The sequence below is a fragment of the Pangasianodon hypophthalmus genome, chromosome 18 (genome assembly GCF_027358585.1).
Source record: "Pangasianodon hypophthalmus isolate fPanHyp1 chromosome 18, fPanHyp1.pri, whole genome shotgun sequence".
Taxonomy (NCBI): Eukaryota; Metazoa; Chordata; class Actinopteri; order Siluriformes; family Pangasiidae; genus Pangasianodon; species Pangasianodon hypophthalmus.
This window is the reverse complement of record NC_069727.1, coordinates 14509729-14537343: the sequence shown is the minus strand read 5'-3', so window position 1 is coordinate 14537343 and position 27615 is coordinate 14509729. Positions and strand designations below refer to the sequence as shown.

Below are 27615 nucleotides of genomic sequence, written 5' to 3'. Positions count from 1 at the left end.
TCTTCATAATCCTTTCATTTTTAATTCTGGAAACAAACAAACAAAATAAAATAAAATAAACAAGGAGGTGAAAATTTCACATAAAATACATATTAACATTAAAAATATCCTTTCACCTTATCAACATTATGAAATGTACATTTCACATTCACATGGGAGAATCAAGTGTAACAATTATCCAAGATCACGCTCATTATAACTAGACTGATCCGATACAGTACATAGAAATAAATACCCACCCCACATAGTCTGCAAAACTGTAATTTACAGCTTTGAGGGAAAGGAAAAAACAAGACATAACAAATGTAGCAAAATCAGGAAGCAAGAAGTCTGGAAGCAGTTAATACATACATGGACAGACTTCATTTGAGAAGTTTTTCCATACAAAAAAAAAAAAAAGGTATATTACTTCGCACATAAGGGGCTCTTAAACTCACTTATAAACTTACATTATTAATGTTCAATTTGGCACTTCACGCGAACCAATCCTTGGGAACTTTGTGTCATATAAATACCCACGTTTCACACATTTTACACACTGTTTTGGAGACATCTGCCTTTTCCGCACATGCTGAAATATTTCTCCACAAAAGATTGTGCTGTAACATTTTAATGCTTCTAATTCAAAGCAGTAGTAACACTTGTGTTTTTGCATTCATATATTCCATACAATTAACCCCATAAAACCCCTGAGTTTAACAGTTTTTTGTCTATTTGCAGGGTTGGCATGGTGTGGCATAATTTTCTAAATGATTAACATACTTGTATTTTTATCCATACATACAAAACATGCAGTTCAGCCCACGCAGAGCAAATGTAACACTCATAGCACTTTACATGAAAAGCCTAACTTTAATATAGTTTTCTAATAAACTGAAATTGCAACTGTGAAGTCACCGAGATATATAAAAGCATATTCTTCATGTAAAAGTATTTACAATACTGCAGAAGAAATTTCCATGTAAGGGCATTATTGGAAGTGGAATGTATTGCAGGCATGGGTTTAGGTGTTTAGGTCCTCTCACATGTACAGTAGTTGTTTTAGCTAAACTAGCTAAAACAACTCTCACATAGCTGGTTAGCATTAAGTGTAAGATCCGTCTCAAATCTGATTGGCTGGAAATGTGTGTCAATGTGTGCTCTGCTTATTTATACTATCCCAATGGAACACCCTCAAGTGGTGTGACACAGCAAACACGAGTAATACATATCAAATTGTAGACATACACTAAGTTAGTAGTTTATTTAGATATAATACACATATTGTGTAGCTACACTTACTGGCTATTTTATCAGATGCATTTATTATACAGTTCATTTTGTGAGTGTCATATTGCAGTGGTCCTGTGGTGGTCCCTAATGGGTGGAGTAGACACGAGCTGGCAAATTGTCCATAGCAACAGATGGGCTACAGTCAGTAATTATACACCTACACTTAGTGATGGTAGGTCAACCTGATAAACTGGCCACTGAGTGTAGATACAAGGTAGGTTTACCTTAAAAAGTGGCAAGTGAGTGTACTATACAAATGTGTAAATTGTCGCCTACGACTATACCATAACTCAAACTGTAGTGACAAAAAAGTGTCTCGAAAACTACAATATGAACAGAATGCATTGTTCATGGATGGTATTGAATATATATATATAGACAGTATATATACAGAGTGTATGCACAAATGTCATCCTGAGATATTATGCATATTGGTCATGGTTGAACAATTAAATAATAAATCTCCCAAAGATAAACTGACCTTCCCAATGATCAAAAGATCCAGGTTTAAAAGTGCCATGATGTCAAATCAAGTCTCAGAATATCATAACGTTAGTGCATGTGTGTGAGAGAGATGGCTCTGAAGCTGAAAATGAATATGGTTGACTTCAACCTGCTCCGATGATGTATTTTTTTTACAACATACAATCATTAAAATATACCTACTATGTTGCTTAATTAGTACATTTAGCAAGTGTAGTGAGCACTCTGGGATATGAATGAAAACAACAAACATTAAGAAATAATTAGGAAAGAATTACTAAATTGGAAGTGTTCTCACTTTCTTACACATCCATATTTCCTACTGAATAACAAGACATACATTAATAAAACCTGCCTTCATCTAGCCAAAAAAAAAAAAAAAAAAAAAAGAAATCATAGACATAAAAGACAACTCATTACCACGCTGTAGCTGTGGATTAGTCTGGAGTCACATGACCAGGATTTCTGCTAAGTTATGGGTCATGGGAACTGTATAAATGTTTTTTTTTTCAGTACAAAGAGACTGTACACTGCGTATCACAGGGTGTGAAAAGTTGTTAAAGTGTGTGTGTGTGCGTGTGAGAGAGCGTGAGAGAGGAGGGTTCAGTAGAGAAGCCCCTGCTCTATGGCTGTCGGTTACCATACATAAGTGGGATGATGTAAACGGAAATGTCATCTCCGGAGCCAAGGCGGTCGTCTGTTATGCGCCATCCACGGTCCCTGAGCACGCCCCGAGCACGCATCACCACATCCTGTGCTGCCATGGTGTACCTGCGAACACAGTACAACTACAATTTTCAGATATTTTTCAGAATTCATTCAATACCTAAAAGAACAATTTGGCCAAACATGTAATTTAAATAATTTTTTCTTTACTCCCAGTGCAGTAGACCAACCAAGACATGTTTGCCATCCAAAGTTTGACTCAGATGCTAATGTAGCTCTAAGTTTGTTTTGGTTTGAGCCTGAACTCAGGTTACTCTGTGTGGAGTTTCACATATTCTCCCTTAATCCATGCGGGTTTCCTACAGGTTTTTCCAAAAAACATGACAGTAGGTTGATTGGTTATGCTAAATTGCCCCTAGGTGTGAATGTGTGTACATGCTGCCCTGCAATGGACTCCGGGGTGTACTCCCACCTCCTGCCTCGTGTTCCCAGGTTAGGCTCCAGATCCACCCCAACTCTAACCAGGATAAAGCACTTACTGAACATGAATGAACGAATTACAGAGTGAAATGATACTTTAAGCTTCACCTTCTTGTTAGCAACATTAGTCTCACAGCTCCAGTGCAAAATTAAAGATGCAAATTCCTGCCAAGGACATTTTTGGCCTGCCAAAAATATATGCAGATTTAATATAATTGTTTTATATATAATTTTAAATGTCCTGGCAGCTCTTTAAATAGCTGCTTCTCGTAGATTTGAAAGATTATTCCGATAATGGAAACCTAATGAATTCAACATACAGTCCATTAAAAATGAAGGTTGTAAAAAGAACCATTTCAGTTCAGTCATTTGCATTAGTGCCAGAGTTGCATTCAGCCCTACCTTACATAAGCTAGCTACCTTCTCCAACAGGGTTTGTTAAATTTTACCTTTTAATGTACGCTATTTTAACAATTCAGAAATAAGAAATGATCAAAATGTAGCCAAATTAAATGTTACATGTCTCTCAGCATGGCAGCTACAGTATGTAGATGAAATGTCTATACACAGACAGCCTCCACTAGGTTATGCTGTAGTTATTATATCAGTAAATTACAATGATGTCGAATAAAAATGCCTGTTACATTAATATGCAACAAGCTGTGCAACAAGATGATCTATATATGTTTTAAAGCAGAAATCAGGGTGGTGCGACTTACACTCCTATGCGACTTATCACTTATAATAATCTTGTGATAATCTTATTAGCTCATTCTTCCAATGTATTGTACCTGTGCAGGTCATCTGGGTCACAGTTGGCGAGGAAAGAAGTGACGTACTCGGCCACTTCCTCGTTAGAGAGAACGTCCCACAGGCCATCGGTGGCCATCACCAGCACGTCATCAGTGCCATGCTCATACTGTGTCAGGTTATATACTCTCACCTGCACAAACAAGCAGTATAGTTATTCTACATTACTGCAGTGCATTATATAACACTTCTTCAACTGTATAGAGAAAGCTGTAGGGCAGAAGCCAAAGTGAGCATGTGCAGTATGCACCAACAGCTCCCTATGTAGCCTTTTCAACAGAAGTATGGTTTTCAAAGTGTAAAAGCACAAGTCTGAAGCTTAAAGCACCTCATTAGCAGACAGGAGCCAAGAACTATAAGCTGTTTCCATAAAAAGGCTGGCAAGAAGAAAAAAGCATGACGAAACTGCAAAATCAGGGCAAGGATTGCTAAGACACAGATAGCAGCTTGCCAAATGAACTCTAACTGAACTCCAAGTGTAATGAATTAAAAATCAAAGGAGTTTGCCTGGAAGAAGCGGAAAGAAAGATCAGAGAGCCTGTGGTGAATGAGAGAAAGGGAGGTTTTGAAAGCAGTGCAGAAGATCCGAACAGGCAGGGAAAGACACAAAACAGAGCTTTTAATTATGGATGTGAAGAAATGAGACGTCCTGTGAATGAGACGTCCAGAGCAGTTTTAGGACACACTACAATCAGAGCAAGATTTGCACAAGATGACTGCACTTTCTCAAACGCAACTATAACATCAAGCCTGACACAGCTGGAACAGCTGGTCTAAAAATTAAAGCATTTAGTGAAATGGCTGCTACACTATACATGACAAAGGCAGCTTTATTGCAGTGAAGCTACATCAATGAACAATCTTTTCTCACACGTTAAAATTTAAAATGTGAACAGCTGTCCATACGGACTGACTCTGAGACACCACTTCAAAGAAAAAAAAAAAGAAGAAAGAAAAAAAAAACCCTCCATTGCGACTGAGAATCAGGTCTGCAAGAGAAAAGTAGCATGATACCAGCTCTCTTTCTGTTGACTCCTCAACTTCAATAACATTCAAAGGATACAGCTTCCCTCAAAATGATGGAAGATGTAAAGTGATAAGTGATAAAGATCCAGCTGAGCTGGAGTGGCAGTGGTGCTCATTTATTAACATTCACAGAATCCAGAAAATACTGCTTTCCAATGCAATTCTCAGCATCATAACAAGATAACATAATGACTTGAAATATAGTACCTTGCATATGTATTCACTACCATTGACATTTTTCACATTAAACAAAAATGCAGACATTTGTTGGTTACAGTTAAGTCTTCTTGGATATGTCACTTGGTATTGCACATCTGGATCATAATATTTTTGCCCATTCTTCCTGTCAAAATTGCTCATTTATGACATATAATCCCAAGTCCATGATCCATAATCCCAAATCCCAGTTCCAGGTGACACAATACAAAATGTGGAAGATCTAGGGCTCTAGTCTAAGAAAGGTTTCAGATGAATCTCAGTTGACAAAATTTGATATACTTAAAGTACAGCTGTGTCAGGTGGTTTACCTCAGGACAGCAGGACAGAAATGGTTTAATGTAGATATTGGAGTCATGCACTTTGAGGTCATGATCACCGAGCCCACGAGTCACACCGATTGTTGCCATCACTCGAGCCTGTGGAGGAAACACACCCCATGAGAGCCCACACAGAGTTAAAATCCCATCTCCCAACCATTAAATTTTGTCCTAGATCACAATTAAACTAGGGGAAACTTAAGACATATTGCTGTTTTCATATTCATTAAGCCAATATCTATCAATATAATCTCAATATTTGGTCAAGTTGCATATTGTGTGAACCTCCATCAACTCACTTACCCTCAAATCCTCTCATCCTCATATCCAAATCTGTCCAAGTACCTAAGCTAAGTTAAGTCCAAGTCAAGTCTTGAATGCAGTCTTGTGTAAGGGGGACACTGCCACCATATATAATTTATCAGATGTCGTCTGGCTGAATTTGTCTTACGCAATTTCTGTTAGCATATATTATTTAATGTTAAGGGACCATTTACATGTCTGAGCAAACCAAATTGAGTAATATTTAGAATATATATATATATATATATATATATATATACTTTCATACTATTCAGGAGACAGTTACGTTCTGGGCAGCATTTACACTCCTGAGGTAATGTCTGTGTCTTGCTTGGATGCTAGCATAAAGACACCTAACTTCTTAAGGTTCCTTATTTTAGCCAAATTTGAAGACATATTTAAGCATCATATTTTACCTTATAATTCTGTTCACTGAATGAGAGCTCATTTTTACCTGTCTAGGGTGACCAGAATTATGGCATTATGATATGTGTGACCAAAAAAAACAAAACAAAAAAAACCTTGAACTACAGTATAGCTGGTTTCTGCTGCCTTCCAGTCGGCACAGTCTTTATTTCTGAGTGTGTGAATGCTGCCAAAAAATGCTGTCTGTTTAGGCAACTGCCTTCTATATACACAGGAAAGGTCAAAATCCAAGCTAATGAGATAAGTCCAAGTCAAACCTCAAGCAACAGATAAGCAAGTCTAAGTCAAGCTGCCAGTCATGAATGTCATAAATTAAGTAAGACTTAAGTCCAGGTCCAGGAATCATTGGAATCTAGAGGTTAAATTGGAAGGAGAGGAACAAGGAGACAGCTTTCCTACCTATGGTTAACATAAACAGTAAGTGCACTATGCTCTGGTACTATAATTGCATAATGGTAATATAATGATGATGCCAATACTGACAAACTGGAGACTTAATGTCTGGGCATGTTTATTAGATTAGGTTAAATTAAGCCCTTAGGTCAGAAACATTTATGGTAAACTTACTTTAATTACATTTCCAGTGTACCAGTCTTGATTCCAAATGATTATACTGTTTTTTTATTTCTGACTTTCTCTAAAGCCACATGTCACCAGCATGTCAGACATATAGTTACTATCTATTCCAGTGCAACCCACTATGGAAGAAGCCAGACAAACACACTGTGTCCGTATGTGTGTGTGTAACAAGGTGTATTGCGTTCGTGGCATGCAGTCAGACAGCTCCTCCGGGTTTTGGAGCAGCAGCTCGGTGATTTGAGCGACAGTGGTATCTAATGACAGTCTGCAGAGAGAGCAGCTTTCCACTGACAGCATTCACACTGGAGCAGAGAGCAGACAGAGCCTCAGGGAGACACAGAAAGCTCTCTGTTCATCGGTCCTACTAGCACACTTAAGCTCTCTCCTCTCACACTCTTACCCTTGCCCTTGTTCTCTCAGACATAGCACTATGCCTCCACTCATCAGCGCCCACTCTTCACCTTAACTGCTTTCTCTTTATCTCTCTTTTTCTCACACGTTCCTGTTATGTACTGAAATATGTTCTAGAGAGCAGGGTTGAACCAAATACATCATTTGACTCTTTCTCCGGTTATATCATTCTATCGTTTTTCATTCTTTTTTTCTATGGACCCCTCCTCGCCTTCTTCTTACCTTCTTTCCTTCTCCATATATTAAAGGAAATCTGAGGTCCTCATCCTCGATGGTTTTATACGCCCTGAAAATAAGACAAAGTTGGAGGGCTTGTTAAAAGTTTGCTCTTTTATACCAGATTGATTAGACACAGTGAAGTTTATAATTTGTTCTTTATTTACACAAAGTACAACTGATTTCAGAGTTTAGTGTGCATCTTCTGTGTCTCTCTCACATGCGCACATACACACACACACACACATATTTTTTTTATTTATTTATTTTTTAATCAACACCCCTACATTTAATATAGAGAGAATAAGAGCACTAAGACTCTTCCTGTAATGTAAAACAAGGCCGGAGATATATTTAACTACCTATATATTCTTATTCATCTATGTAAGAATATAAGTGCCACTAAAACTATTGAATATGAACCGCCAGGCTATGAATCACTAGTTGCTGTTGTCATGTGAACATTTTTTTCAAATTGCTGCCCATTATTTTTAAGGGTGTCAATTTTAAGGGTGTCAATAAATCTTTTAATTAATTAAAATTTGCAATGAATTTTTTCAATCTGATAGATGCATTTCATGGCCTTGTGTAACCTAAAGAATAATGAACATCTTTCTTTAATAACAATGCAATTTACAAGGATACAATGATCTTAAAGAACAGATGGAGCTCAAACTATTTCAGCTCTTAAATTACTGGGTTTTAAAGTTGTCTTGTAACCATCAACATTTTTTTTCCTAACAAAGCAACTAAGGCTGTTCTAATTACAGACACGCACAAGGGAGTTGGACACGAAGATCATCCTGCACGGGCAAAGCAAACGAGTAAAGAACTGGTCTAAAGTTTGTATGAGTAGAGAGAATTGTCTGTCTGACTTCTGCCTCTCACAAAAAAACACAACACAAACATGTATGACGATAGTAGTAAACAAAAGCAGCACACTGTGTATGGGACAGCACACCATAATCTGGAAGGTGATAGTGTTTAAGATTCATATGAACATGAACAGGGCTTTATAGTTCAAACTTTATAATTTTTAAAAAAATTATTATTAAATCCTTTTGTGGGAATTCATTAGAGCTCATTAGAATTCATTAGTGGACAACGTGTGAAAAGTGTGGTTCTGCAGCATTCTTTTAAAAAACAGAAAGAGCTGAGTTCGGGAGTTAAAATTGAACATGTGACAATTACGTTATCAACCAGTGTGCAAAAAAGAAAGGGTTGGGGACATTTCCAATTTGCATATTCACAGATTTTAAATTTCTTAATGTGCATGTAAGTATAGATGCTCGGGTGCCTTTTCTGTTGTCTAACAGCATTTTTGTGAAGCCACCACATCAAGGAATTTACTATTCTGAGTGACTTAAAGATCTGGCATGTTTATGACCCCTGCCATCATCTATTCCTCTCTTTGCACTTTCCTTATTAACACTTCATACCACACATACACGGACAGACACGCAGTAAGAGGTCCAGTATTCTCACCAGCCAGTCATGGTGAAGTCACGGTACAGCATCTTTTTGCCCACTTCCTTCCTCTGGACCCTCCTAGGGAACTCCAGGTGTGTGAACTCTCCCCCCAACAGATGCGGCTGCATGTAACCCTGCATACAAATGACACAGATGTCTGATAATCCAATATTTTCTTAATATAATAAACTCTACATCAAGTATTAATAATGATTATACCACAGCACTGTTGAATGCTCGATTCAGATTGGCCAGCAGTAATTTTCCAATTGGTGTTGAATAATTTCCTATATATTTTATATTAATGTGCCCATTCTAATATGTCTAATCGTTTCTGTAGTAACAACTCATTCATGGGACTTGTACGGTGAATGATCTACATAATCTAAGCCTAATAATAAGCTAAAAGTATGTTTTAGGTAACAAAGATAAAGTATAATCATTGATATTGTAAAGTTTTCTGTAAGGAGACGTTTATTTAACGTTTATGGAAGGAGTCTGGAGTATCAGTGCTTTGCAACAGTCAGTAAGTTTTCTGCTACGAGAGAATCTTCAAGACAGGACTTTCCCTGTTTCTCATTAACATGACTGGCTGGATTTTTTGTCTTATTAACTTCAAGAGAGAAAAAAAAAAAGACTGTTGAGGAGGCGACTGTTTATAGCCGCTATCGAGTAAGTGAAAACTGGAACTAACTTGTCTCGTGGACGTTCAACAACATTAAATGTAACTATAAAAGGTTAAAAATGATCATGTCATCTATTAATAAACAAAAAAATTGTAATTGTTGTCAGATTGCTGTGGTATAAGATAAATAAAACACTTTGGGTCATGCTGTTATAGGAAAATAATCCAGTTTGGAGAAGTATATGTAACTCCACTTTGCTTCTGGCCACATTCATACCACCCCATCATGTTTTATTAATCATCATTTAAACATTAAACACTCTGACAGAAGATAATTGCTCCTACAAAATGAATGTATTCCTTTCAACTGATTATGACTTTATTACCAAAATGCTTTTCATTATTCAGCAGATGTTTTCCATTGATCTTATACTAACCAGGAACTGCAGTCTCTGTCTCTCTGACTCAGGAGTGAACTCTGCAGACATGGGGATGATCTCACCATTCCTGATTATGATAGCTCTGAAAACACACACACAGAGGAAGACCAACGCAAGTTCATCCTAAACTGATCAACACTGAAAAGTAGGTTAAGTAAGCCCTTAGATTCTAACAGCAGCTCAGCTAGAACCGCTAAATACAGCCTACTGCTTGCATGAAAACGGAAACCGCTAGACCAAACCATGTTTCTCAGTGTGTGACAGCACAAATTAAGGATGTTGGGAGAATAAGCTGTTTAGAGTGTGTATTAATAGGCAGACACACACTGTTTGATGACAACATTGGGATTGTTTGGCGGAGCTCTCTCTCTCCAGGGGCTTCCAAAGAAAAATCAGTAGGACTGAATTATTTTTACAACACTAACAACCTGCTGTGACTGACAGGCTCTGAGTCCACGCCTTTTTAACTGGGATTTACAGGGACAAAGGCCACACTAACGTTTTGGGCGTGACAGGTACAGAGGCTATGCTTTCTTCATAGAGGCTGACACACACAAAGGCCACACCTTCTTTATCTGGACTAACAAGCATAAAGCCACACCTCCTTTGTTGGAGGCCATGCTTCGTATACAGGGACTGACAAGCACAGAGGCCATGCCTTCTTTATTGGGATTGACAGGTACAGAGTCCATGCCTTCATTATTGGTAGTAATATGCACAGAGGCTACACCTACATTTCTATGTCAACATTCTAAATAACAATTTATTAGTAATAAAAAGAGTCACCCGTAGTGATTAAACCACAATTGTCTCCCAATTTTCCCCGGTAAATGCCATTTGAATCAGTATAGCTGCATCATAAATATTAAGACCAGTGCACCAGTTTGACTCTGTAGCTCTAATGATTTGATAACTACACATGCTGTTAGAACAGAACAGAGAGTAGATCACCAGTGTCACCAGCACTACAAGCCTTATTGAGCACTAATGAGAAAAGAAGAGAGTTCTGTGTATGTACTGTGTGGGATAATGAGCTGCAGTCTGTGTGACTCACCTGCTGTCCCCTGCATTGGCCACGTACAGCTTGCCCAGAATGAACATCACCACAAGTGCAGTGCATCCACCCATGATATTATACACAGCTTTCTCCCTCTCGATCTGGGCATCCTGACACACACAGATAATTATGATTACAATGATCTTATTTGCATAATTATTAGCTGTTCATATTGGATTAAAAGGTTTATACAATTGAATGAATGTAGGATTATAATTTATACTAATTTACACTTTGAGTGAAAAAGGTTCAATACATCTGTTTAGTTCCTAGAATGTCTGAGCAGTTGCGATGAATAACTGTGATTTTTAAAATTAAGCATTGGCCATTATCAAACAGCATTAGTATGACAGTTTGACGCAATTGTTTCAGTTTGAAAACTTCCAGCTGGACAGTGCACCAGTTTTTACCTCTTTCTGCTTGGGGAAAACCTTCTGTAAATCTGCCAAGATGAAAAAAAGTCCTAAAAAGCTTAAACTAGTATTTGAACATTCAGCACACATACTATTGGTCTTTCTTTTTATAAAACAGTTCTTGCTACCAACTGAGAATAGAGAGAAGTATCTGTATCCACGCTGCTCAAGTATTTAAAGCTTATCACCTTCCAAAGCCTACTGCAGGCTCGAGCACTTCAGTACTTACTGATGGAAAAATGACTGATCCATGGTATAGCTCTGGTATTGATAGAAGGCATGTAGGTGTTTCCTATCATTACAGACATCAAGGTGATGTGTATAATAAATTATGTGCATATCTTCTGCATGAGAAAACCCAGCTGGACACCAAAACTGGACAGTTGATTGTAAAAAGACTGATTTTTTTTTTTTAAATCCTCAACTGTCCAGTTTCGATGAGTCTGTACCCATGATAGCCTCAGATTCCAGTTCTTGGCTGACAGGAGTGGAACCCAGTGTGGTCTTTTGCTGTTGTAGCCCATCCACCTCAAGGTTCAATGTTTTGTGCATGCTGGGATGCTTTTCTGCTCACCATGGCTGAGCTCACCATGGCTCTTATCAACAAGGCGTTTCCACCTACAGAACTCTTGCTCACTGAATGTTTTGCACCATTCTGTGTAAACTCTAGATACTGTTGAATGTGAAAATCACAGGAGATCAGTAGGTTCTGAAATACTCAGACGAGCCCATCTGGTACCAACATCCACGGTTGCCACGGTTAAAGTCACAGAGATCACACTTTTTCTCCATTCTGATGTTTGATATGAATGTTACCTGAAGCTCTTGACCTGTATCTGCATGATTTTATGCATTGTGCTCCTCCCACATGAATGAATGTGCAGTTGTACAGGTGTTCCTTATAAAGTGCACGGTCTGTGTGTATATATTAATCGCTGGTTCTAGGGAGGTTTTATAGTTTGTCTAAATCTCTTTTTCATAAAACATACATCATTCATAAATGAATGACATACTGGTGACATACTTTACTGAAATGCACCCAGTCCTAGTGAGATACCACACTTATTTTTGTTCATCTCAAGGGAGAAAGTCACTGGGGGAGACCAGGCCAGCACAGGGGTGGATCAGAGAGCTGAGTCAGAGTATATAGACGTGTGTAGGAGGCAGATCGAAGATGGAGCGGGCACGAGGAGGAGGCGGTGGACTGAGCAGAAGGTCTCGGGGCGGGGGGGGAGGAAGTGCAGTGAAGCTCTGTCCAGCTCCCCCTTGAGATTCCAAATGAACCATCTGATGAGTGTATTAATACCGTGTATCTATGTGTGTGTGTGTTTCCATGGTAGCCTGTTATTAAAACAGAAGCTACTTCAAAAATCCGTTATCATGTGTGGAGCCCTGTCTGAATTAAGGCTTGTTAAAGATATAGAGGTGGTTCCATGATTCGGGTGCCATTTGTGCCCCACTGATATTACATTTGCAAATATGTATGTAAACACATTAACACCTCTACAGCACTACAACTACATTTTAACTTAAAATATAATCATTAAAATACTTCCACAATCTTATTTTTGCATTAATGTGTGAATCTATTTACCATCTCATGCTTGAAACATCATTTTCAGTAACTCATCTATAGTATAAATTTCGAAAAGTGTACATTTTATTTTAGTCCCACAACATTCCCTCAACCCTACCACCTGAACACATACACCCTTACATTAAATAATTAGAGAAAGTTAGACAATGTACATTTCCTGAGGATCATGGGAAGAAGAAAGTTCTCTCACTCTTTTAATTTCAGTGATATTGGTATATTGAGTGATAATTAACCAAAATAAAGCACATTAAAACAATTATAAAAAGTACATTTTAAGTAAATTAACAGAATGTCCTTTGCATCATCATGCCATCACTGCAGATCCTAGTGAACTGCATTTTCTGTATTTGTTAGTTCTACGCTAAAAAAACTCAATCCTGTGACTCACTAGAAGCCAAATGCAGTCAGCTAAGAAACGTTGTAAAAATGAGGTTGTTGCCTAAGATGGGTTAACAAGTTTTTAAAGGATAACTGCATTTTTTTAGATTCAAAATCTTTGCAAAAATAATTGTAAGATTTTTCAACAATGAATGGCACTTCAATCATGGAATCGTCCAGTCACATGGCAAATTGCCTGTACATCAGATCATTGACAAGTGCTACCATCTAGTGGCAAAACACCACATTTCAGTAATGCATGAACTCCAAACTGCAACTAGTCAAGCCTGAAAATTCAGATAATTACTTTATGACTGTAAGTAAATACTAAAGGAGGCATGTAAGTGGAACCACAAACTGTGGAAATTTACCTTGTGAGTAACCTTGTATGACACAGAACAACGTCACTGGGCCAGGATCATTAGGGATAATTAGGCCAGAGAGAATGTGAATGGAAGAGTGACTGCACAGTCAATGGCATTTTAAAAGCACTTGCATTTGGTTTTAAACTGCACCATGTCACTGTATTGACAGTGGGAAAGTCTGAAAAGACTAAACTTTACAATTAAATCATTTAAAAAGTGGCTAATATATATATCCTATCAATACTTATAGGATATATGCAGTACTGTGCAGAAGTCTTAGGCACCCTATTTTTTTTTTTTAGTACAAACTTTGTTATAGATTTTTATTTTATGACTTCTGCATTATTGATTCAGTACAAAAACATTTTAGATTTTAGTTTTCCAGCACAAAATTAAATGTTGCAGAAAAATGTTTGTATGTCAGTAAAGAAAGCAGCAGATTCCATAAGAGACACTTTTCAGACAAAAAAACATAATGAAGGCTGCTGGGTTTCGCTGCAAAAATAAGAAGCGAGTCGACAGTCAAAGTCTCCAGAAGAACTGTGGCTGCTTCTGCAAGATGCTCAGTAACACTTCCAGCTCATTTCCTTATAAAACTGCACACACTGCACCTGAGAATACTATTTTTTTAAAGCGAAGGATCATCACACAAATATTGACTTTGTTTCATTTATTACTGTTTACTGCTCTTTATAGTATTTTTTTTAAATGTAGAAACATTTAGTTTCTTTATTTTTGAAGGCATCTTTGCTCTACAGCATTTCTTTGCATGTGCCTAAGACTTTTGCACAGTAGTGTATATATATATATATATATATATATATATATATATATATATATATATATATATATATATATATACACTATATTACCAAAAGTATTCGGTCACCTGCCTTGACTCACATATGAACTTAAGTGCCATCCCATTCCTAACCCATAGGGTTCAATATGATGTCGGTCCACCTTTTGCAGCTATTACAGCTTCAACTCTTCTGGGAAGGCTGTCCACAAGGTTGAGGAGTGTGTTTATAGGAATTTTTGACCATTCTTCCAAAAGCGCATTGGTGAGGTCACACACTGATGTTGGATGAGAAGGCCTGGCTCTCAGTCTCCGCTCTAATTCATCACAAAGGTGTTCTATCAGGTTCAGGTCAGGACTCTGTGCAGGCCAGTCAAGTTCATCCACACCAGACTCTGTCATCCATGTCTTTATGGACCTTGCTTTGTGCACTGGTGCACAGTCATGTTGGAAGAGGAAGGGGCCCGCTCCAAACTGTTCCCACAAGGTTGGGAGCATGGAATTGTCCAAAATGTTTTGGTATCCTGAAGCATTCAAAGTTCCTTTCACTGGAACTAAGGGGCCAAGCCCAACTCCTGAAAAACAACCCCACACCATAATTCCTCCTCCACCAAATTTCACACTCGGCACAATGCAGTCCGAAATGTACCGTTCTCCTGGCAACCTCCAAACCCAGACTCGTCCATCAGATTGCCAGATGGAAAAGCGTGATTCATCACTCCAGAGAACGCGTCTCCACTGCTCTAGAGTCCAGTGGCGGCGTGCTTTACACCACTGCATCCGACGCTTTGCATTGCACTTGGTGATGTGTGGCTTGGATGCAGCTGCTCGGCCATGGAAACCCATTCCATGAAGCTCTCTGCGTACTGTACTTGGGCTAATCTGAAGGTCACATGAAGTTTGGAGCTCTGTAGCAATTGACTGTGAAGAAAGTCGACGACCTCTTTGCACTATGCGCTTCAGCATCCGCTGACCCCTCTCCGTCAGTTTACGTAGCCTACCACTTTGTGGCTGAGTTGCTGTTGTTCCCAAACTCTTCCATTTTGTTATGATAAAGCTGACAGTTGACTGTGGAATATTTAGGAGCGAGGAAATTTCACGACTGGATTTGTTGCACAGGTGGCATCCTATGACAGTTCCACGCTGGAATTCACTGAGCTCCTGAGAGCGGCCCATTCTTTCACAAATGTTTGTAAAAACAGTCTGCATGCCTAAGTGCTTGATTTTATACACCTGTGGCCAGGCCAAGTGATTAGGACACCTGATTCTGATCATTTGGATGGGTGACCAAATACTTTTGGTAATATAGTGTATATATGTATATATATATTATCCTATTGATATTGATATTGTTAAGTATTGATATCCTATCAATACTTAACCAGTCATCATTGTAAATATCTGGTAATAGGTTTTTTTCTCTAAAATGTATCTGTTATTTATGTACACAGTTTACTACTAAAAGATAGTGTGTCATCTCGATTACATTAAAGGTATTACAAAGAGCAGGGGTGTCAATCATACAGCCTGTGGGCCGGTAAAGGTTCTAATCCAGCAATTAAACCTGTGAACTGAAAAATTCCATAAGAGCTACTCAGTTATTCCCGGTTTCACAACAATGGAGCTGAATACTTAAGCAAGCAAAGCATTTGTTATTTGTAAATATTTTTGCAAATTTTACTGATTCCCCCTCCCACACACTTTTTTATGGGCTATTTTGTGTAGCTTCATGACATACTCCATTTCAGTTCCAGGTTGTAATCACCACACATGTAGAAATGGGGGAAATATTTATATTTAGATTTTTAGATTTTTAGATATGGAGCCTTTTTAGATATAATACCAGTATCAGAGCTCTGATTATACTAAAACACCTGACACTGAGATAATACTGAGCTCCCTTTTAATAACTGCAAAATTATTTAATTTTCTTTTAGCTAATGATGTGAAGGTTTAAAAAGCTACATTCAATAACTTTTCAGCTGGTGCAGTGCACTAGCCCCATCCTCACCATGTATTTGAAGGCATTCTCGAGGGCACCGATCACCAGGCTCTCGTGCTGGATCTTCTTCTCAGTGAAAAAGCGTGGCGTAGTGGTGCAGGGTGAGTTGCGCAGAGAGGATGCTCGTGTTAGGGCTCGGGGCATGCAGGGAGTGCTGGTATGATCCAGGTCATCTCCCATTACAGTGGGTGGCAGTGATGCCAGGTTGCGCAGGAGATCCACAATCTCCTGGAGCTGCTCCACAATATGTTGATGGAGCAGTCTGGAGGCCATTACAGCTGCACCTGAGCCAGCATGCCCATCAAACAGAGCCCAGTAGTGGAAGACCAGCTCCTCATCCTCCATCTGATAACGCACATACACACAGCAAAGAAAACAGACAGCTCACCAAACAGCATACACTGTACAGCAAGGCATATAAACAATATGATATACTATAGTACCTCCATTAGACATACTTTTAAATCACTTATTATAAAAATCATGTGTGTTGTAACTGATTAAATCGAAGTTATAAAGGTAGTTATAAAGAATGGTCATTATTAAGTTATTAGAGAATATTACATTCATGAAGGGAGACGCAACCTTTCAAAGATACCATTTAAATTTTTTGACATAAACCTATTTGGTAATATTTGTTAAGTGTATTAATGAAGGAACATTTGTGATGCCTAATTTACACTGATGACCTGGTTTACTTAATGTTTGCATGAGAAATAAATACATGCAAACTTCATAACATTCATAAAATATATTTTTCAAATTTTTTAATCTGAACAAAAAAAAGGCTGAACAAAAAAAAGGCTGCTAACAGGGTATACAGAAGATTGCATTTTTCAAATGAGCAAAGCAGCATGTGTTGTTTTGGTGTTCCCTTTAATAAGTATGCAACTTGGGGCATGTCTACCTAAAAGTACAAAATACAAGGTGGTGTCTATGCAAATGTATTATTTTACTGAATGTCCCTTCAGGTACAGCGATTGCATGAGCAAATTAGTATGACCAAAAATCAGGTATTATATCTGCATCAGTTGAGAGACAAATTATAACATGCACTAGCTTTTACTAAGAATCCAAATGACCAAAATGTTTCCTAAAATGATCACATGATATAAGTGCACCAAAGTTAGTTTCATATTCGATACTTACCACATGTTTGCGTCTCCGATTCCAACAAAATTTAAACAGAACTTTAAAAAATGTTTTCATTTACAAGTACCTTATGAACAAAACATTCACTCTTATTTTGCATTCATATAGTATTTTGAATTATTTCTACACATATCGCAGCCATGGCATTATACTGGATGCACAGTTACACATAAATGAACAAGATTTAGCTTCAGTTTGACTCTTCTGAGTCTTGGAGATTGCCATGGCTATGAAGAACATATAACACATACAAAAAACCTTGCTTACATACTGATTTGCCACAACTTTGCACATGTAATTCATACAATTCTTTGCAAATCACCTGCAACACAAACATTTTGCATGCACAATTTATCACCTTGTACCTTGATCTCTGTAAGAACTAAATATCTTACTGCTGTAAACTACATTTATATGTCTTCCTTTTTTGTTCTAAGGGTGTGCAATGTTTTGCACTCAACTGTACCAATCCTCAAAGCTAGACTCAAGACATAAGAGGATTAGTCTGCACACATAGGTAATAGAAAATGAGCGATAGAAAATGAACAATTCACATGAGTACTTCTATAAATAAATGAGTGTCATCCTACCATACCACATAGTGAGCTTGATATGAAGGATGTATTTTAGTATTGTGTAAATATATGATGCTGCTTTTGATGGCTTTATTCATCCACTTCAAACACATAACCAGGCACTTAGCACAGCTGAGAAAACACAAACAGCAGGAGCTGAGCAGAAGGTTATGTGAGTCAAGGATGAATAAAGAGTTAAAAGGAGTTTACCATTAACATGCTGGAGACAGATGACGTATATGGACAAAAAAAGCACACTGTGACTGTATGTGCAACATATTAAACGGGTGATGAGTCACAGTTAAAGATTGACCTGCATTAATCTGAGTTTCTGGTGTATTTTTGAATCAGGTCAGTGGAGCAGTTTCGAAGCACACACGGAAAACTGGAACCTCAATGAGGTCAGTATAATCAGCAAAAAAAAAAAACTTCCTATTTTCACAGGTTTCAGTGATGTCTGCTTTACGTAGGTAAATACTGTGATTACAATTATCAGATGGTATACTGCGTAGCTCTAATACCACAGTTTCAGAATCGAATAGGGTCATTATGGAAAAATAAATTAACCCCTTAAACACCTGGCAGGTCTACACACCTTTTCAGATTAGTTTCACTGTAGTTACTGAATAATTAATAGAAATTACAGGATAACAGGTTTCAAGTGAATGAGTTTACTGTTACTGAGCCTATGCTACCTGTAATAATGAATGTTCTGGTGAAATGAAAGTTTCATAAAAATCCCCCACAATTGCTTTTACCCATAGAAACCTAAAGTTAAAACCCTTAATATAAAACAGCCCATTTAGTCTTGAACATATTTACCAACTAAAAACAGCATTTTAAAGACAGATTTGATTACACAATGACAATCACTGAACCTTCATTTATAGAACAATATCTCTAAACACTACATTCAAGAGGAACCCTTAACAGACCCTAATTAACCCTATCTGGTCTAACGAGCTTGCTTCAGGTATAACTGGTTCCAAACTCAGGGATTATTTGCATTCAGAAAACATCCACAGTGCTTACACTTTCCAAGATATTATTTTAAAGAGGATGGCTCTTATCCATCAGCAGTTTATTAAAACAATGTAAAAAGAGCTTTCTTTTATTTTTGTCTGACGTATTAGGGATTCACATGGTTATGCAAATGATTGGATATCATGTAAAAATGAATCATGTATTATTTTGTAATTTTTAATTCTGTTTTTGCCTGAACATGTGATAAACCAGAATGTCGAAACACAACCAGCTGATATTGAGTCTCACATCAAGCCAAAAAAAAACATTTATGTGAAGCTATATATGGAATTACTTTGCTAGATCAGCTACTTCTGACTTGTTGCAATGGGGTTGTTTTTTTTTTCTGTAGATTTAGGGTTGGACATTTTGCATACATTATATTAATTATATCAATGATTTACAAGCCAATTAGATGTTACCATTGGAAATTTTTACAGTATATTTCACAATGGTAGTCATGATTTTAGAGTTTGATACAGAATTCGCACTGGTTTAATTCACCATTTGGTCGGTTTTGAATGGCCATCAACCGTTTAATGGTCTCTGGAGTCGCTACATGCCTAAACATGCAGGCATGCTAATTATTAAATGACCCAATTCTAGAGGTTATTGATATGAACGAAAAGGCCAGACTACAATTTCTAATTTCTAAGTTTATTTTGAATTGTTAAGCTACTTGGCCTACAGTGGCTTGTAAAGGCAAGAGATATTGAAAGAACCAAAAATGCAAAAGTAAAACCAAAAACACAACTGCAAACATCAACATGAGCTTAAAACAGAAAGGCTAGGTCCTTAGTAATGAACATCATATGCTTGGACTTAAAAACAGAAAAAAAAATTAAATAGTAATTGTGTCATGTGCAAGGGTTTGGACACCCTTTCAGTTGTAACTGGATGAACTTAATTAATTGGTTAGGCCATAATTGACTCATCAGGACTTGTTAGGCAGGTCAAGAATTGTAATTACGAACCGTCATTGCTGATGACAATTCCAGAGTGTAATAAATTCTCTGAGGCATAGGCTTCTCTATGCAGCTGACTGAGGATCTAAAAGCAGGGGAAGGTTATAAAAAGATATCAAAGTGCTTCCAGCTTGCAATTTTCCACTGTCCAAAATGTCATTAAGAAATGGCAGATAAGGGGAACTGTAGAAATGAAGGCAAGATCTGGATGACAAGAAAAATCCCCATATGACAGCAACAGACCTGCCGGAAGGTTTAGCTGACAAAGGAGTTGTTGTGCACCATTACACTGTGCAGCACTGCATGCGCAATCATGATCTGCATGGAGGAGTCATCAGAAGGAAACCTCATCACAAAAATGAATGTCTGAAATATGTAAAACAACATCTAGATAAGGTGGAGCCATTTTGGAAACACGTGCTGTGGACTGATTAAGTAAAAATGGAACTCTTTGGCCACAATGAACAAGAGTGCGTTTTAAGAAAAAAGGGAGCAGCACTTGATGAGAAGAATACCTTGCCATTAAGTATGGGGTGGAACTATTATCCTTTGGGTGGCAGCCAGTGGCATGGGAAAAAGTGTAAAGGTAGATGGAAGAATGGATTACAGTAAATATCAGCAAGTTCTGGAAGCAAATGTGATACAGTCAGCTGAACTGAAGCTGAAAAGAGACTGGCTTTTACAACAGTACAATGATCCAAAACCTAAAAATCCACCATGAACTACTTCAAGAATATCTCACAGTCCCCTGACTTACAATGTCCCCTGACATTAAAACATGCTGTGCACGCAAGACGGCCCAAGATCACCTTAGAACTAGAAGCGCTACAAACTACAAAGCTGCAGCAACAAAGTTGTACAACAATAAAGCACAAGAGGAAATAAGGTGATCAAAAGTGATGAAACGTTAGTGTAAAGCTAGATGAATGAGGATCAAAGGGACAGAGTCAAATAGTGTATCCTGTGAGAACACTCTCTGAGGAGTAGAGGAAAAAAAAAAGACAAAGCACAGCACTCACTGAGCTCTCAGCAAGGCTGTGACCCTCTCCATTAGGCAGTGAGGATCTCCTCTTGGATGGTTTGCAGGGTGTGGAGGATCCGGTGGGCCTCTTCTTCACCACCATGACTTCACAACAGGCCTGGTCCTCATTTACAGCACTTTTCCCAGCATTTATCACCCTAACAAACACATACAATAAAAGACATTAGAAATGTACTCAAGACCAGTCCTACACACATGCAGATCATTTTGTAAATGACAGTGGTGCAAACACGACATTGTTCACATGTATGCATTAATAGTTTTTTTCCACCATTTCATCAAAATCTCAGAAAAATTTATGAAACCTTGAAACTCTTAGAACCACTATTGGTAACTTTTCAAGCTGCTGTTAAAGAGCAGCGTATTTCATTACTGGTAACAACCAACTCGGCAAACTAATTTCCCTCAGTAACCCTAATTTTGCTTGTGTTGCTATGGATCAGAAAGTACGTCATGCACCATCACCTCCAGAATTATCTGCACTCTTCAGCACAAAGTGAAAATATAAATGAAAACACGAATATAAATGAAACCCCTCTCAAAGAGCCTTCTAATCCTCTCCTCCTCCCCTACATTTTCTCAGATGAGATGAGCATGAGACGAGAACTTTTGAGCTCATGACACAAATAGAGTTGGCTTTGAACAACATCTCTAACATTTAATAACTTTGGCGAAACAATCTTGGCTGCTACAGAAGCGATATTAATGTATGATATGAGACAGAAGTGATTTTTCACCTGCTGAATGAAAAACTGTGGTGTGTGTGCAGAATTCTGATATATCCTTTATGAAGTGGAGAGATAAAGAAGCTGTGAGAAGCTTTATAATCAATACAGAATTTTGTTTATCAAATAAATAATATTCTGTCAGTATGGCAAGCTGCATGGGTCAAAATCTGGTCCTGCACATGTGCTCCTAAGTTCAAATTCAACCTGAGTTTTTACAAAAATAAACAGCAAATGTGAGCAAAACACTCACATTGTATAGAACCCTGAAAGACCAGGCCTTTTTGAAGGAGAAATGCTACTCTCTGTTATGATGCCTGGCTCTGATGCCTACAGCTCCATGTTAAGATGCATCAAAAATCTGGGGGCGAGATTTTGGCTGTTCTTCATTTGAGTGTGATGATGTAGGATGTATCTGAACTGTTTTTTTTAAAAACTCCTGCCAATTTGAGCCCAACAGCTCTGACTGTGAATTACTATCACATGTCCGCCAAGGTGACTCACAGCAGTTCAAGAATATCATGTTCTAAAAAACAATTTTTAACAAAACAATCCTACGCACTAGAGCTTTACTTTTGCTGAGGCAAAATCCCATCCAAATGACTGAGTAGTTGGGGGTTTGTTCAAGGGCCCAACACTGGCTCTCTGACAGTGCTAGGATTTGAACTCCCATCCTTCCAGTCACTATCACCCCATACATCTGCTTTCTGGCTTGCTCACCACTTTGAATAAATTTTACAGCATTACCAAGATTTTTACCAAGATAATGTCAGAAAGCCAGGTAAAACTCTATTTTTTAATTTAATGATTGTCTGATGGTCGCGGCACCCAAAGTGGTATAGAATGGAATAATGTAATAATACATCTATGCATGAGGAAGTTTGTAAGAAGATTTGATCATCTTTTAGTTTGGAATAATGATTTAATTTAGATTTGTTCATGTCAGTAATCCAGCAGTTACAGTCATGGGAAAAAGAAAGTACACCCTCCTTCAATTGTATGTCTTTTTTTTTTTTTTTTAATCAGGGCCTAAATAACAATCGCATAACAGATTTCAATATGTAGTCATTTTTTCCCCCAAAAGTAAACCAGCATTCAGAAACCAGGTGCAAAAAAAATAAGTACACCCTTCCTACTTCCACAATCATTAAGAGAATAATTAGCAGCCAGGTGTTACTAAAGAAATGCACAAGATTAGTTAATCATCAAGAAATGTGACTACCTCTAAAAAAGCAACGGAAGTTTTTTTTTTCTTTTTTTTGGGAGTTTGGTGCTCAGGTGTGTGTCTACATCATGCCAAGAAGAAAGGACATCAGCCACGACGTCAGAGAACCAACTGTTGCTGCTTGTCAATCTGCGAAGGGTTAAAAGGCCATCTCCAAACAATGGGAAATTCACCATTCTACAGTAAGAAGGATTGTTTAGAGAGCGCTGGAGAGCCTTCAAGCCAGCTGCCAATCTTTCTAAGAGTGGGCGTCCCAGCAAATTCAGTCCAAGGTCAGATGGTTTAATGCTCAGAGATATAAAGAAAAACTCAAAGCTACATCATGTGACCTACAGGCCTCTGTAAGCAGATTAAATGTTTATGTCCATGACAGCACAATAAGAAAAAGACTGAACAAGTATGACTTTCATGGAAGTGTGGCTAGGAAAAAGCCCCTTCTTTCCAAAAAGAATATGGCAGCATGACTAGCGGGTTTGTAAAATTGCATCAGAACAAACCACAAAAGTTCTGGAACAATATCCGTTGGATTGATGAGACCAAGGTGGAGATGTTTGGTCATCATGCACAGCGCCAGGTTTAGCGAAAACTAAACACAGCCTATCACCTCAAACCCCTCATACCAACTGTCAAGCCTGATGGTGGAGGAGTGATGATCTGAGCTTGTTTTTCAGCCACAGGACCTGGGAAGCTTGCAGTCATTGAGACAACGATGAACTCCACTTTATACCAGAATATTCTTAAGACAAATATGAGGCCGTCTGTCCAACAGCTTAAGCTGGCCAACATTGGGTCATGCAACAGGACAATGATCCCAAGCACACCAGCAAATTGATATCTGTATGGCTAAAGAAGAAAAAAAATCAAGGTGTTGAAATGTCCAAGTCAAAGTCCAGACCTCAACCCCACTGAGATGCTGTGGCGGGATCTTTAGAGAGCTGTGCATAAATGAATGCCTTTAAACATTAATGAACTGAAGCAATGTTGTAAAGAAGTTCTCCAAAAAGTGACTGATAAACTCCTATAGAAAACATTTACTTCAAGTTACTGTTGCAAAAGGTGCTTCTTCTAATTAATTATTTTTCCCCACCTGGTTTCTGAACTTTTTGTTTTTAAATTTTTTTTTTAATGTATTTATTTATTTTATTTTTAGAGAAAAATGACTGCATATTGAAATCTGTTGTGGGTTTTTTTGTTGAGGTAATCTGTTTGTTTATAGAAGTTGATTAATTGAAGAATTGAAGGAGGTGTACTTTCTTTTTCTTATGACTGTATATTTGATACAGCTTTGGGGAATTTAATGTATGAATGATGGACACAAGTTTTGCAAGAGATGAATTTAGAAGGCAAACTGAAAACGTAACTCAGATGCCTCAGGCACAGAGAATTTTCAGCTAGACAACATAGCTTGTAACAGGGCTGATCCAAGGTTTGGCTTTTGTTTAATAGGAGCAGATGTCATTACTACACACGGACATAAAGTTCACTTGCAGCATTTGAGGTTGGAATACTACAATGAAATTACATGTGATTTGTGTAAAGTGCAAACTGTGCTGTCCTTTCCAGGTTCAGGCTATTTCTAAGAAAACGTGATATGACTTTATTGTATGTTTTCCCTTTGTCTCAGACCCACAGAGTGAAGTGCTATATTTCCATAAATCAGTGTGTAGGTGTCTATGATGGAGTTTGGAGATGATTTAATTCCCAGTTGGTTAAAACAATGCCGGAAAGCCTCTCCTCCCCCCTGCCCTATCAGCAAGAAAAAAAAAACAGAGGAAGGATAAATAAGTGCTTTTTATCCAGCAAAGCTGATTCGTGTCTCTCGGCCGAGCTCAATAAATGGAAAAGCAGCAGAGCAACAGTGTAATCACTGTTAAAGAGCTCACTCTGACCTTTGGGGTGACGTGTCTTAGACAAGGCCTGTGTACACGTGCACAAGCACATGCACGCAGGCGCACACACACACACACACACACACACCACAGAGTGTTTTGGTTTACGTGAATGACCACTGCGAAATTTATGAAGATTCAGAGGTCCCTTTGAATTTAAGACAAAAATACACAAAAGGCTTTTTGGTTTTGTAAGGATTACATTCTCTGTTCAGAGGCCAACAATCTGGAGAGGAAATTTTTTAAAGTTTATTTGACAAACACTTTAAAGAGAAGGTTTTGCTAAAATAGTATTTACTCAAGATACTTTATTAGTCAGTAAGAAAGAAATGAAGTCTGGAGTTTGTAACTTTATGGAAAAGCAAAGACATGAAAACTCCCCCACTTAAAGCAGCAATACAAAATCAAGCTATAACAGTGATGCACACTGGATGTACATGGACATACGTAAACATCTAAGGAACTCCTAAAATATTATGGCACAATTACCACTCATTCACTCATTCATTTATTTATTCATGTATGCATGCATGCATCTTCATTAACCGCCTTACCCTGGTCAGGATAAAGGATCTGTAGCCTATCCCGGGAATATCGGGTGTGAGTTTGGAATACACCATGGACGGGATGCCAGTCCATTGTATTACGCTATGCGCGCACACACACACACACACACACACACACACACACACACACACACACTCACATCTATAGCAATTACCATAGACAATCCACCTACTGGCATGTTTTTGTGAGGAAACCCACAGACGTAGTAATGTAACCTGAGTTACTAGCAACAGTACCCACTGTGCCCTAAAGGTATACCACTGGGTCTTAATAATTCAAATATGGAATTTTTTTGGCTTAACTATGTAATAATTATGAAAATTTTAATAGCAAACTATTGTCTGACAAATATCAGTTAATCTGGTTGAATGAACCCTAGTGTCTACTAGCACACTCTGCAGATCTGATGCATTTTCTGTGCATTACAGTGTCCGATGATGTGCCATAGCTTGTACAACCCACACCCTGGCAGTGAGTAACACAGACTTCTACTGGTGAAAATGGTGGCTCTGATTATTCTTATTTATTCTTCCAGCTTATGGGAGGTTTTTATTCTGATACCTTTGTCTTAAATAGGACTTTATTATCACTAGACTTCCTCTGTGCTTTACATTTACATATTTTCATATACTATTACATATACTATCTGGATGTTCTGGGTTTTTAACCCACAGCCTTTCAGTACCTACCACAGATTGCACAATTACAGCCAAACATGGTATGGAGCCCTATCTCTATCACACGTCTGAATGAACTCGCTTTCACTCCCTCTGTTCTTCTCCATATTTAATTTAAAAATTCTCCTAAAAGTCCTAATATGAGTCACTGTGTGTCATTAAGGTGCAGTAACACACAGTCCAGGGGTTGGCCATTTATTCTTTAATGCTTTTTAACTGGTTTACTAGAACATGTGGATAATGCACATCAAATAATGTGTATCAAATGTGTATTCCTTACTCATATCAGGAGAATATATCATTTGAAAGTTTTTGCACATAAGAAGCGGTGATTCCAACAACAGATGATGGGATTTGGCCACTCATGCACACTGGGTGGGCACAGCTGCACCTATGCATGCTGATACAAATGATGCTGGTCAGAAAACATGATATAAACAGCCACACCAAACAAACTGTCAACACACAATCTCAGTATGACATAACACCTTCAGCAAAGACTTAAGTGCCCTTTAAGTGGTTTCAGGGCTGCAATTTGAATCCATTTGCAGCATGGATTTCCAATCAGGAAGTTCGGGTGGGACTTGAGTAAGCCCAAGACAGTAAAGTCATGTTATAGTGTAATAAAGACCAGTACTGATTCACCATGCCTGGCTTTTAAGATAACACACAGTGTATACTGAAAAGGCAGACAGAACAACAAGTGTTCTAGGTACAGCATGTCAAGGGACTTGTGTATTCACTGTGGTGCAAAAAAAAAAAAAAAAAAGGACATAGGCATATGACTGATCCACCTCTGATGCTGGCAGCAGCAGCTGCTTCTTCCTCATGTGATCCCACTGCACATATGAGCCTCTGCATCCACACCTTCTGCAGCCTGAACCCTGTGAAACTAAACCCTGAACAGGCATAATGGAGGTTAATGAAGACTCATTACAGCTGCTCAGTGTGGACTTACTCTGCGTAGCCAGTTGCCCAGGGTAACCTCTCCGTCTCTTTGAGGATGAGGATGGGTCGCGCCACATGATCAGCCGAGCACTCCACCTCGTCCGGTGACAGTCCCAGAAACTCCGGCCTAACGTACGGGAACTTCAGCGGCAAATCCGCGCCGCTCGCTCGCTCTGCGCTGCTGGCTGGGCCAGGCATAAAGCCACCCACCAAACTGGCCACAGCCGACCTGACCCTGTTGAACATGGTGCTGAACGTCCCCGCGCCACTCCGCTTTTCCCCCGAGATCCACCCCAGAGCACACACAACGCCGCGAGGCGATCACTGCGGAAATGATCAAACAAAACCATGAAGATAGACACTATTTTAAGTAAACATTCAGGCTGTCACTGTATCTGCTGTGCCTGTCGCAATAAACGCGGAACTGCCGCTCTGGATTATCATCTGTCATGTGACTGAGGGCGAGCTGGACC

At 38.4% G+C, this 27615-nt stretch overlaps 1 protein-coding gene across 2 annotated transcripts; it reads right to left on the bottom strand.

Annotated features, from left to right (window-relative positions):
* On the bottom strand, positions 1-27615 carry LOC113531699 (protein phosphatase 1H). Of its 2 annotated transcripts, none has more exons than XM_026922560.3 (10): positions 27153-27615; positions 21089-21248; positions 16364-16699; positions 10798-10910; positions 9741-9825; positions 8694-8812; positions 7215-7278; positions 5265-5372; positions 3693-3844; positions 1-2526 (listed from the first exon to the last, which is right to left on the bottom strand). In XM_026922560.3, the coding sequence occupies exons 1-10, from the start codon at positions 27386-27388 to the stop codon at positions 2379-2381; spliced, it is 1521 nt and encodes a 506-aa protein (XP_026778361.2). In that variant the 5' UTR covers positions 27389-27615; the 3' UTR covers positions 1-2378. The 2 variants fall into 2 exon arrangements, with proteins under 2 accessions (XP_026778361.2, XP_026778362.2); XM_026922561.3 differs by lacking the exon at positions 27153-27615 and adding an exon at positions 26989-27137.

What these genes read in the sequence shown, in the direction of transcription:
- LOC113531699 (XM_026922560.3), bottom strand. Translation starts at nt 27,388, where the DNA reads ATGTTCAACAGGGTCAGGTCGGCTGTGGCCAGTTTGGTGGGTGGCTTT. An exon ending in ACAGCCTTGCTGAGAGCTCA is followed by an intron (nt 16,700 to 21,088) that starts GTGAGTGCTGTG and finishes GTGCGTTATCAG; the next exon opens with ATGGAGGATGAGGAGCTGGT. An exon ending in GACAGAGACTGCAGTTCCTG is followed by an intron (nt 8,813 to 9,740) that starts GTTAGTATAAGA and finishes ATTTGTATGCAG; the next exon opens with GGTTACATGCAGCCGCATCT.